Here is a 13,026-nt window from a genome sequence, read left to right as displayed (position 1 = left end):
GTTTTTGTGTATATATGTTGCTGTGCATTTTCAAAGTTCTCTTGGCTCTTATCATCTCAGATCAGAAAAACTGATAATTATCCTTTGATTTTTCTGTCCAATAAATATCTGTAGACTGAGCAGCTACCTTCTGGAGCATCTCCAAAATCACCACTTTGTACATGTAAACCCTGTTCTGGGAAATTCACTAGTGGTGCTTCGGGAGGGGCAGCTAGTAGAGTACCCTGGTAAACTCCTTTGGATCCCATTCTCCTTTTCCTGGTTCTCTGTTTTCAGTTTAATAATGGGCAGTATTTCAAGTTGGTTAACTTTTTTAACTTGCACAGAGCGTTAGAATTGGAGTTAAGAACCTCTTGAATGTGGTTGAGAGCTACAAAGGAGTATTTCTGAAGAAAAAATAGGAAAAAAGATTATGTGGCTAAAATAACTGGAGAACTTGACTGACAAATCATTAGTAACTAGACTGTGTTTGTGCCTATGAAGTGAATATCTGATTTAAAAATGCAAAACAAACATCTTTTCTGTTGGCCCATGCAGTCAGTCACCCAGTTACTGGAGAGCCTTACAAGGCTCCTCCTTTCTCTCTCATGACCCACATTGGGTTTCCAAGTTTTCCATCTCTCCCTTGCCTCATCTCGGTCTAGGCCCTCAACCGCTCTGCTTGGAATTTTCAGTCATTTTGTTTTTCTGCCTTGGATTTTGTCTCCCTCGTCCCCCCAAGCCCCTCCTTTCCTGTCCTGTGTTAGCCCCTCACTACTGGAAGAACGTTTGTCCCTCTATCTGGCACAAGTGTGAGGGTGTTATTTTCCCAGTGACTGTGGGAAAAGTCTCTTTGTATGGCCTGTATGCTTTCCACAGGCTTTCCACCACCTGTGGCGCTAGTGGTAAAGAATCTGCCTACCAGTGCAGGGACATAAGAGACATGGGTTCCATTCCTGGATTGGGAAGATCCCCTAGAAGGGGGTATGGTAACCCACTCCAGTATTCTTGCCTGGAGAATCCCATGGACTGGCAGGCTACAGTCCATGAGTCGCAAAGAGTCAGACACGACTAATGTGACTTGGCACATGGCCCCTGCCAGCTTGTATCCTTCTCAGAGAATTTCTGGACTCTAAAACTCTTTCTGCCTAAAGTTACCAGTTTCCAGATGATACCAGGAATTTTCTGTTGTCTGTGCTTTTCCTCAGATGCTTCCCTTTGATTAGAAAGCCCTTTACAGACCATTCAGCCACTGAACACTCTGCCTTAAGGGTCACCTCTTCTGTGTTACTCTCCTAACAGGTTTACACCCTCCTCCCCTTGGCATACGGCAGGAAAGACGGGACCTTTGGGCCCTGTTAGTGCTGCCCCTCAGAGAAGGCAATGGCACCCCACTCCAGTACTCTTGCCTGGAAAATCCCATGAATGGAGGAGCCTGGTGGGCTGCAGTCCATGGAGTTGCTAAAAGTCAGACACGACTTCACTTTCACTTTCACTTTCATACATTGGAGAAGGAAATGGCAACCGACTCCAGTGTTCTTGCCTGGAGAGTCCCAGGGATGGGGGAGCCTGGTGGGCTGCCATCTATGGGGTTGCACAGAGTTGGACACGACTGAAGCGACTTAGCAGCAGCAGCAGCAGTGCTGCCCGTAACACGTTACTTGATCAAATTGTTTCTGTGGTCACTTTGGGACTGAGTCACGTCTTACTCGTTTACCCTTTTTAAATCCCCAGCAAATATGAAGAACCAGACACATTGTGGGTTCTGCTTCATCTTGTTAGATGAACACATTGCTCAGCCTGTCATAGTTCTTCATGAAAGTATATCTCATTCCATGGTTGTGCTTGTTCAGCTCCCTTTCCTTGAAAAATGTTTAACTTAACTTTTTCTTTTAGTGGAGTGCTGCATTAAACACATTACCATGAAAAATAATGACTTGATGTTTTACAAACTTATCTTGTTTTTGGTCTTGGTAGCCTACAATTAGTTACTGGGAAATAACTGAAATATACCTCAAGAAATGTGATTTTTGCTGCAGAGAACCATCTGATTAAGCAGGACTGTGTTTGCATATGGTTTTACACAGGCATGATTTTTAGTCTCTCGTGTTAAAATAAGAAACTGGAGGAAGAGGACAAGAAGACCAGACACATTTCTGCTGAGCTCTCAACAGTGCTGCCTTCCTGCACTGTAGATTTTGCTCTCAGACTCTGCCAAGCCTTTATTTAAAGGAAAGAAAAAAGACATTTAATGGGAAGTGACAAGCTCCCTCGAATTCTCCCTCTCAGTGAGCATCCAAGAACCATGCAGACTCGATGGATTTGATTTTTATTGGCAAATCCCAAGGTTGGCAGCGTGGCAGTTTAAATTTCTTTTTGTGTTTTTGCTTTCTCTCCTCAGTTGTCTCTCACTTGTGAGTCTGACATCACATGCATAAAAATATAGTCAATTTTACTTATTTATATCTTTGCCCACACATGTCAGTACTCTCTATGTGATAATTCTCTACCTATGGCATCAGCTGCTGAGGAAAATTGACTTGAAATGCCTGATCTTAGTTGATATCCTCAGCAACAGGCAAAGGAAGGGAAGAGGGAGCAAGAGCAAGGACCGACACATTGAGCTGCTAGTTTCATGACCCCTTGAGAACAAAAAAAGAGGTAATATTCATTCAGATATATTTCAGCTGTTAGGCATGCTTGTTGCCACTTTAACTTTGTAGAAATTTGGAAATGCTGTCAGTTAGTCTCACAGGATATTAGAGCAGAACCTTTTAAATAGGAATATAATTTGAAACTTTAAAATTTACTAGTAGTTGTTGGAACTCTGCATTGGGGAAATGTGTTGCTAATGTCTTGATGGTCTGTGAACCATTTATCCTCAGCAAAAGCCTAATCGGAAGAGCCCATTCAGTTTTGTGGATTAGAAAATGTATATTTCATTGCAACATCTCAAATCCAGATGGCATGGTGGCCATATGGCCTGTTTGCTATGCTGTTCCATTTGTCTGCTAGCTTGTGATTTTTTTATATTAGTTGATTTCATTTTTCTTTGAAGATAGAATGCATTGTTTGTGAGCTAGAGCTAACCAGTACCAGCCCAGGCAAGGGCTTCTAACCCTTTGGTTACTTAGGTTTGGGTACCATAATTTCATGATTCATTGTAGGAAATACTGGACATTTTAAGCATACTTTTCAACCAGTGTGACAGTTGTGTTTTTATTACCAAATGGCAGCGTAAACATTCTGTTTTTAGGAAGATTATCAAACTAAAGCTGCCCAGATATTTCCTATTAAATTTAGTCTGTAGAAGTATATTTTATTCATACCTTGTTGAAAAATGTTTTGGTTCATGAAATACTCTTTTTTTTTTTTTTAATGAGTAATTTAGCATTTTAAATCCTCTCCTACCAAATGAGTAAAATGTTGAGGTTTAACAAGGATTTAAGTTAAAAATTGAATTACTCATAATTAATTGCACTGTTAGCTTTCAATATGTTCTTTGCAAAATGAAGAAATATTCTAAAATGATTTCTTCTGATCTTTTTAACAGTGAATTTCAGTTTTTACTGAAAACATGTGATTCCATATACCATGTTTTCTCCATTTTTCCTCTGCAGAATGAGTCTTATGATAGATTTCTGTTGCAAGTTTCCCTGCTTTGACAGGCTGATCTAGAGTCTCATTAGAGGGCCAGGTTGGAAGGGAGTGTCAGGACAAGACATTAGATGAGGGGACAGGATCCTCCATATAGCAGTATAGCCATATCCATCTAGTAGTATGTGTGTGATGAGCTTGTACGTGTTTACACTTCAAGCTTCTCTTTAGATTTGTGTCATTTCATGGCATGTTGCATGGGTATATAGCTTAAAAAGAATATTACTTAACTGCTAACTGGTTTGATGGTTTCCAAGTCTCAGAGATATTAGTAGTAGAAACGTGGTGCGACTCATCTCTAGTCCAGTCTGTTGAATTCTGAATCATACAATGAAATACTGTTTTGCCTGTTGTAATTGAGACTGCTGTTGTAATCATTTACAGTACTGTCTTCAGTGGTGTTATCCTCACTTTTTTTTTTCTTTTGGGAGGTAAGTTTATAGTATCAATGATTAATGTTAAGTAAATTGAAAAGCTTTTCTAGAGAATCTTTCAAATGCTTATGATGGTTGTTGTGACCCTTAGCTTAACCGTTGGAAATGACTTAATTTTTTGCTTTTCTCCCCCACAGCTGTGATTGGGTTATTATACCCCTGCATTGACAGGCATCTAGGAGAACCACATAAGTTTAAAAGAGAATGGTCCAGTGTGATGCGGTGTGTAGCCGTCTTTGTTGGTATAAATCACGCCAGCGCTGTATCCTTTCTGCTGTGATGAGATGCGTAATAACAAGGCAGCTTCCGAGAAACCAAAGGTTAAGCAGACCCTTGCAACCTCACTGTTGTCGAATTGTGATACACCCACTTAGTCATAAAAAGAATACGCAAGTACAGTGTGGGGTCCAGCCTTTCACTTCAATCACTCAGAAACTTTGTACGTTAAAAAAAAATTTCCCTATTTTTCTTTAAATTAGGTTACTTCATTATCTCCATCTAGTTTTGCTAACTCTAACATTGAAACAGGTACATTTTCAAAGGAATTTCTTTTCTTTCTTTATTTGAGATTAGCTGGTAAGGACATGTGGTGACTTCAGGTACTAGTTTTTTGTTTTTGTTTTTTTTAATTTGAAATATATATATATGTATATGTATATATAGTTTCTTTTTTTTAAAGACTGTCATTTGTTGGTGTTAATCAACACCCACAAACCACATAAATGTTCTTAAAAGGGGCAGAAGTAGAAGTAGCCAATATAGACCTGTGTTGAAAAAGAAATTCTTTTTCCTAAGTTACATATTCTTAAAGTTTAATCATTTTAAGGATTCTGACATTTTAATTTACTGATTCATGAGTGTTTTCATAATGTTCTGGCTTGAAGGATAAAGTAACCTCTATTTCCCATCTCTCCTCTGCCTTCTACCCCCTCCCCGGAAAAAGATGTGCCCCCAAGAACAAAAGCTTTTGCCCTCAAAAGGTTTTGATCCTGTCATCCTCTCTGCCTCCTACCTGAACCCCTGTCCCTGATTTCCCTCTGTAGAAGAGGATCTGGGAAATGCTAGTTCAGTCTTCCCTTTTCTAGAAGATATGGCTTAGAAGGTGGAAGTAAAGAGACCTATGACTCAGACTGTGAGGCTTCCTCTTGAAACTCTGTGCTGGGCTCAGTTAGCTGAAGAGAGGATGTGTCATGGGGCAAGGAGATTCCAGTGTCTCTTAACAGAAAGTGTCAAGGTGATTGGGAGAAGCTAGAGAAGAGGAACCAAGGAAAGAAGCCGAGTCCTAGATTCTGAAAACACATCTTATCTTTCTGTTCCCAGTTGTGCTGGTTCTTGGAGAGCTGTGAAGCCACTGGAAAATGCCTCAGTGGCACTTATTTTTGGTTTTTCCCTTTCTTTTTGTCTTAAAAGAGTTTCTCAACATGTTTAGTTTTGTGAAATCTTTGAGAATTAGGATTTTATAACAAACAAATCTAGTGGTTAGGAGGGCTTTAGAAAGACAGACTCATGAATATTATATCGGGAGGAAAACTTAGAAATCTCCTAGTTCCATGTTTTCTTTATTCAGATAAGAGAAGGGAAAGCTCTAGAGATTCGGTACTTGGCTAAGTAATTCATACTGCAAGGCTGTGCCAGAGCCGAGTCCAGACCCTGGAGATCCTGGTGCGTCTAGGAACTTTGCTTTTCTGACCCAGGAGCCCTACAAGTGTGTAAATTCATCTCTGTCTGCTGGATTAGACCTTTCTATCGTAGACAGTTCGGTTCTTTTTAAGTTGAGAAATTTAAATAACCTTTTCTGGAATTTAAAAGATTTACATGTCTATTTTAAATTCTTTGCTTTGGTGGTTCTTTTCTTCCTCGCTAAATGAAATCCTTAAATATAACCATCTCACCTGTTCTGTTCATCCTTTAAGCAAAATCCAAAATGTTTACAAATTTTATAACACAGACTTAATATTAGGTTGCTTAGACTTTAGAAAGTCACATTATAATATTTTTGATTCATGTTTTTACCTGTTCCCTGGAAGTCTCCTTATTTTGCTTTGCCTCTTGTAACAAAGTTAGTTTAGTTAGCAAAGATAGAACCAGTTAATGTTGAACTCCACTCATTACAAGAGTGTTTATTACATAGAGAAATCAGAGAACTCAAGCATTTTTTTGGAGTTGGAGGTTTAAAAGCCTCTAAAGAATAAAAGCTTTTTCAGAAAGCATACCCATAGACTATAGGTTTCTTTATAAATCAAGCCTAAACAAGGACTGATTTTGAGTGGTCCTTGACTGCTGAGACATAAGAAGGCTGGGTGTTCAGGGTACCCGCTGGTTGGGTGGGAGAGGGGGGATGGTGGTATACAGCGTGGTGTTAAAGGAAGTGGAAAATGGTTTTATATGCATTTTTGGAGCTTGTTCTCTCTTTTCTGTAGTTGCAGCATGGCCAGTTAGTTTGGCAAGATATGTAGTCTCCTCTGGGGAGCTGAATATAGAGCCAAGATGTGGCCTTTGGGATATAGATAATGCCCTTTTAATGATATTTGAAATTAATTCCTTTAGTGTAATCCTCTGGCAAAGAAATTAGAAAATTGAATTTATAAAGCTTCATTTTGCCCAGAGATTTTGGAGTAGAAAAGGGCTGTATATTTGTGAATAGATGCTTAAGTAGGTGACGGAAATAAAATATCATTTGTCCTATACCAGAAAGTCTCAGGAACCAAAATAGCTTGGCAGGTTGGAAGATAATGTTCACTTCAAGGCTTTCTCCTCAACAAATTAAAACTAGAACAGTTGACATAATAGAAAGGGATAGTGTGTCCTTGGTACTCTTGTTTCTGAACTGCATTATTATAAAATGTGTCTGTCAGTAAATCATATAGAGACTGTGGTACCCTGTTAAATAGCTGTCAACTCTTCTATTTTCAAGTTCCTGTATGATTCTCAAACAATTCTAAACCTGTTTGAGAAGTAATAGTGGTTTCCATTTTAGCAAAAGTGTGTGCCTTTAGCAATATTTGTATTTTGAAGCTTCCAGTTACATTTTTTGCGAAGAAAGCATTTCTTAAATAATGGGTCTGATCTGATAATTGGAAATGTATATACTGTGCTATTTTTTGGAGAGATTGCATGTCACATCAGTAAGATCTATTAGTGAAGTATCATGCCATCATAGTTTTAATCCTCTCTAGTCTTGTACATTGTATTAAAAAGTTGAATGCACTCTAGTCTTAACATTAACATCTCTTATTTTAGAAAAATGAACAGATGATATTATTTGGTTACAAATTTTAAGATGACTCTTTAACACTGATCTCAGAAAGTGGATTTTGATAACAATATACAGTTGTCTCTCACACTGGCTGCACTATCCATTGGATTGTGGTGGACTTTTGATAGATCTAGAAGTGGTTTTGGCCTTGGAGTAGGAATTGCTTTCTTGGCAACTGTGGTCACTCAGCTGCTAGTCTATAATGGTGTTTATCAGTAAGTATTCTTTTTGGTGCTTTTATCCTAAAATAATGAAAAGTGAATTCAGAATTGAGATTTTAAAATTGCATTAGCCACTTTAATTTTCAGAGTAACTTATTTCCATTGTAATTATCTTAGTACTGTCATTGTACTTACTTCCTTTGTGACTTGTTAAAAATTTTTCTGTTATTCTAGATATACATCTCCAGATTTTCTCTATGTTCGTTCTTGGTTACCATGTATATTTTTTGCTGGAGGCATAACAATGGGAAACATTGGTCGACAACTGGCAATGGTAAGCTCATGCTTATTTAGTCACCTTTCTGTTTTTGAGATGTAAGATAAATTTTCTCCAAAGGGCAGTGGAATAAATCACTTGGAAGAATTTAATCACAAGTGTATTAAAAAATACAAAGAACCTCTGGATAGAAAATCTAAAATATGTTACTGATAGGTGAGATGATTTATCCTCCAATTTTTACTAATTATTTTACTCCTCTATACAGTTCTACTCCATAAAAAAGGAACAGTTTTAAAAGTGAGAAGAGGCACTATTTATAATAATGTTGCTACCATAGATATAAATTAGGACTATTTCAGCAAATCAAGATGTTTGATCACTTTAATTAAGAAGGAAAAGGACATTGTTGATAAGCCCAGCCATAGATGTCAAGTCAAAAGGAGTAGCATTCAGATGCCACAGCACTTTCATGAATAAGTGCTGTCACTTTTACCATTTTAGCCACCTGAGAGAATTGAGTGGTTTACAATGCTAGATTTGGTAACCTAACCTCCCAGTTATCCTAAATCCATTGGTTTACTTTATTTTGAATTATGGGTATACATTTGTATAGCTGAAGGAATGATGCTAAAGCTGAAACTCCAGTACTTTGGCCACCTCATGCAAAGAGTGGACTCATTGGAAAAGACTCTGATGCTGGGAGGGATTGGGGGCAAGAGGAGAAGGGGATGACAGAGGATGAGATGGCTGGATGGCATCACCGACTTGATGGACATGAGTTTGAGTGAACTCCGGGAGTTGGTGATGGACAGGGAGGCCTGGCGTGCTGCGATTCATGGGGTCGCAAAGAGTCGGACACGACTGAGCGACTGATCTGATCTGATCTGATCTGATTTCTAAACTATTGTTTTGATTTGAAGCTTTTGCTAATATAGTAGATTTTTTCTTTTCAATTTTAAAGTTATTTGAAAAAATATCTGAATTTATGGTATCAGTCCTGTCCTTAAGTGCGTGATGTTTCCTTTGCTTGTATGCCTTAGTGAGCCCACAAAGAAGTATATTTTGCCTCCTTTTATATTATCTAAATTATATACTGTTGTCATTTGCTTGTAATGCAGAAATCTCATTTTTTCCTGCTTTTGGCTCTGCCTCTAGAATGTGGCATTTCTTTTTTCCTATCATAATGGTCATTTAATCCTAATAGTTGTGCAACTCTCGGATTCTTTGAGGAATACAGTGGGCATATGCTAATAAACTATTACATTTAGACCTTTTTAGTTTATATGGAAATTGCTATTCAAAATCAACTTACTCTGTTAACCTTTTAACCTTTTAATTTTTACAGTATGAATGTAAAGTTATTGCAGAAAAATCTCATCAAGAATGAAGAAGGCAGAAATATATCTTTTGTACAGAAAAGCAAGATGAAAAAGGCATGCAAATGATAGATAGACCAACAAAACTTCGGACTATAAAATTGCCAGGATGCAGTTTTTCCGTTGATTGGTGTGTGTGTGTATATATACACACACACATACACACATACATACACATATATATATACACACATACATATGTTACTGCAATCTGTGATTGCTTCATCTGTAAATCAAGTACAAGCCTTTATGTATTTGACTTAAATAACTGTAAAATATATATATGCTATATTAAAAAACATGTTGATTAATAGATGACATTTTTAAATTAATTTTTTAGGTATACTGTATATCGTATCACAGTGTTGATGTGCCAAAATAATTCTGTTACCGTCATGCAGACTATAAGAGTGCTTTGAACAATTTATAAAGTTGATGAAATAAAATGTGAGGAAAGCCAAAAAAAAAAAAAAGCAAATGGAAAGCTGGTATATTCTCTTTCACTTACTGTTGTGCCTTTTTATTTTTCTAATTACAGCAGTGTGAGTTATGGGTGCCCTAATGTGTGGTTAGTTTCTATTTTAATGTCGTCTCGAGGGTGTTTAAATATATGATGAAAAAGAACTTCCACGGGATATTTGCAAACCTGAATTACTGAAGAGAGTTCAGAGTAGTTTTTTGTTTTGACCAATTTTACTGGAGGTGAAAAGTGACAAGCAAGAGAGTTTATCAGCATTAAATTGTTTTGAGTCTAAATCTAGAAATTAAAAGTAGGGACCACTGAATAATTTAACTGGAATAAATATGCTTTAGAAATACAAAAAGACCTTCTGCAGTGCCACAGTGTTAAGTAATATTAACTGTCAATTACAATGTAGTATTCTACTACTTTTGTACATGGAATGTATAAGAAATCCCAAACAGGTCCAAGTGAAATTTCTAATCCTCTTGGGTTCTATAATCTATTGGATTCTATAAAGTAAACCATTTGAGCTGGGCTGCATCATATGATTTATTGTCAGTGGATTGCCATCTGGGGAGTGGATGGGCACATGGTGTCCTATGTATTCATGTGCTCATTACTGAACAGTTCAGAAATGTATTATTTAAGACTGAATTGGGATGGCATACTGTGCACATTAAAGATCCCAATAATAGTTTCATGCATATCTTTCCAACAGCTGGAGCCTTTGAAGTATGATTTAAACATACTCTTAGTTAACTTTTTTCTCCAATTTTTATATTTTTTGAAATAGATGGCATTTATCTGATCCACAAAGGCAAAATCTTCTGCTTACTCTGGAAGCGTGTGTGTTTTTGTTTGTATGTGGCTGTATAGGTTGGATTGAATGAGGGAGAGAATGTATGTGTGTGTGTGTGCATGTGCTGCTCTTGTAATGTCAACTAGATATTTTTTCATTTTTTATTTTAAAACCATCGCTATCAGACTGAGATCTTATATGCCAAACTTTAATCTGCTCTTATGTTTTAAGGCTGAAAGTATGAAAATCCTGATTTCATATTGAATATATGTACACAATCTTAACAGTAGTGGTGGTAAACATGCTACTATAATTTATTATTCTATCTTCCAGATAATGTTATTCATTTAGAACAAATAAGGTATATTTTTAGAATCAACTTTGTAAGCACTATAAATCTTTAATAAGTTATAAGGCCTATGATGTGTTTACTTTGGAAATTGCTGTTTAAAGCAAGATGTATTAAATACATAATTATCATCTTGGTTAAGAGTCTTTTTTTCTTCTTTGTGGTTAATCTTAGAATTTTACTACTGAGGATTAATTTAATAAAATTTAACATGTATGGTTGAATTTATTAAGAAAAGTGAAGGAAACTAGTATTAGTATTACAGGAACTGAATGATTATTACTTTAAGTTCTTGAATTATTTTCCTATCACCTAGAAAACAAGAAAAGGTGTTTCTGACAAAAATAATATTGTTTTGATATTTTGATAAATATATTTTTTTCTTGGCAATGGAAGAAGATGGTAAATGTATTTTAATACGGATGTATAGGCAGTGCTTCCTGGCATTTATTATTTAAAGTGTCAAATGTTGACTAGCTGAAAACTGAAACTTAAAATTCTATGAAAGCGCAAGCAAATAGTTAAAATTAACTAGCAAGAACCCTGGTCATACTGTTGTTATAATCTTTATTTGTTTGCACTGAACTACTTTACCCTCATTGAGGTCATTGAGTCCTCTCTGTGGTGCATCTATTTCACACATCTAGGGGAAATCCAGATTGGGTCAACATCATTTAATACTTCTCTAGTCTTTTGGCTCATGGATAATGACATAATGTTCTTTGTAAGGTAATTCTGCAAGTGATGGTCCATGAATAGTAGAGTCTTAGCTTTGTGTGTATGAAAAAGTCATTCTTGAAGAGCAGTTTAGCAGGCCATAGAATCTAGGTTCAGTATCCCCCCAGTCCCACCATTTTGAAGAGTTTTTTTAACTTGTCTTCCATCATCTAATGTTGCAGATGACAAGTCTCCTATTAGTGTAATTTTCTTCCCTTTGTAGGTAATCTGTCTTGTCTTTCCAAGAACTTTTTCATGAATTTCCCTTTATCCTTGAGGTTATTTGGTACTTCCCTAGTAGCTCAGCTGGTAAAGAATCAACCTACAATGTGAGAGACCTGGGTTCAATCCCTGGGTTGGAAAGATCCCCTGGAGAAGGGAATGGCAACCCACTCCAGTATTCTTGCCTGGAGAATTATAAAGACAGAGGACCCTAGTGGGCTACAGTCCATGCGGTTGCAAAAAATCGGGCATGAATGAGTGACTAACACTAACGTGTCTTGTCTCTCTAGGCACTTTTTCATAAATTTACCTTTATCCTTGAGGTTATTTAGTTTCACTTTTATTTGTTTCATTTTAAAATTTGTTTTCATTTTTCTTGCTTAGTATTCAGTATGCACTTTCATTCTATGGGCTTATATCTGGAAATTTTAAAGTCTGAGTGCATGTTAGAGTCCTCTGGAGTCTTATAAAAATATGCTGATCATGAATCCCACTCTCAGAGACTCTTAATATATTATAATTGACCTGAGGTATGCTCTGAGCATTAGGAGTTTCATAAGTTCCCCCTGTGATTCTAATGTGCAGCCCAGGTTGCATCTCACAGGTGTAGATACGTGTAATATAAGGTGGAGGTTCTGGGTGAGAGAGAGGTAGTGACTTTGCAAATGACAAGTGAGGAACGCATTGAGATACATTTTGGATTAAATCATGTGAACTTGTTTACTTGGGTATAAGTTTTTAGGAAGAAGAAATGTGTGAAAGGTAAGTTTCCTTTCTTGAAAAAGTAAGTAGATGGTATTTCCATAAACCAGAAGAGGAATGCAGAAAAGTAGATGAACAGATAAGAGTTTGATTTGATATATTGAGGCTGAGATGTGTAGAAGGCACCTGGGAAAGATGATTATATGCAGTTGGATATTTGAGTCTGTGTTATTGGATGTAATGAGGGAGTCATCAGCATATGACAGTAATAAATGCAGCTGTAGGAGTGGATGAGATCACCTAGGGAGCATGTTACAGTGAAAAGAAGGAGATCTGAGGCATACTGGCCTGTGGGCAGAAAGCTGGTGAAGGAGATGAAAGGGTTGTGGTCAGAAGTGGGAAGGAAAACAGAAGAGTGATCTGGAAGCCAAAATAGGAGGGAATTTCAGGCATGGTAACTGGTAGGATGAAGTGCAATTGAAAGGAATAATTGACTTCGTAAGAACAGGAAGTAATACCTTATTGTTCTATGTTGACAAATAGTTTTTTTCTAACCTATTTTACCTTAACATTTAGAGTGTATCATTGTATACTAATAACTCACAAAATATATTTGAGAAAAGCCTGATCA

The 13,026-nt window shown here is 36.9% G+C and overlaps 1 protein-coding gene across 6 annotated transcripts in view; it reads left to right on the top strand.

The window, feature by feature from the left end:
* INSIG2 (insulin induced gene 2) overlaps window positions 1-13,026 on the top strand; it is a 43,018-nt gene that overhangs the window by 11,130 nt on the left and 18,862 nt on the right. For 3 of the 6 annotated variants that reach the window (XM_086367302.1, XM_086367313.1, XM_086367324.1), the window contains exons 3-6: window positions 4,208-4,332; window positions 7,375-7,541; window positions 7,722-7,821; window positions 9,113-10,890. In XM_086367302.1, the coding sequence (XP_086223428.1) occupies window positions 4,208-4,332; window positions 7,375-7,541; window positions 7,722-7,821; window positions 9,113-9,154 (434 nt within the window). In that variant the 3' untranslated portion in view covers window positions 9,155-10,890. Of the gene's footprint in view, window positions 1-4,207; window positions 4,333-7,374; window positions 7,542-7,721; window positions 7,822-9,112; window positions 10,891-13,026 lie in introns of those variants that run through there. The other 3 variants (XM_086367273.1, XM_086367291.1, XM_086367280.1) reach the window with 1 other exon arrangement.

Source organism: Bos grunniens, chromosome 2 (assembly GCF_055505025.1).
Source record: "Bos grunniens cultivar Pamir isolate PY7600 chromosome 2, Bosgru_T2T1.0, whole genome shotgun sequence".
NCBI classification, from domain to species: Eukaryota; Metazoa; Chordata; class Mammalia; order Artiodactyla; family Bovidae; genus Bos; species Bos grunniens.
The sequence above is the reverse complement of the archived record's forward strand: the minus strand, read 5'-3'. Positions and strand labels throughout refer to the sequence as shown.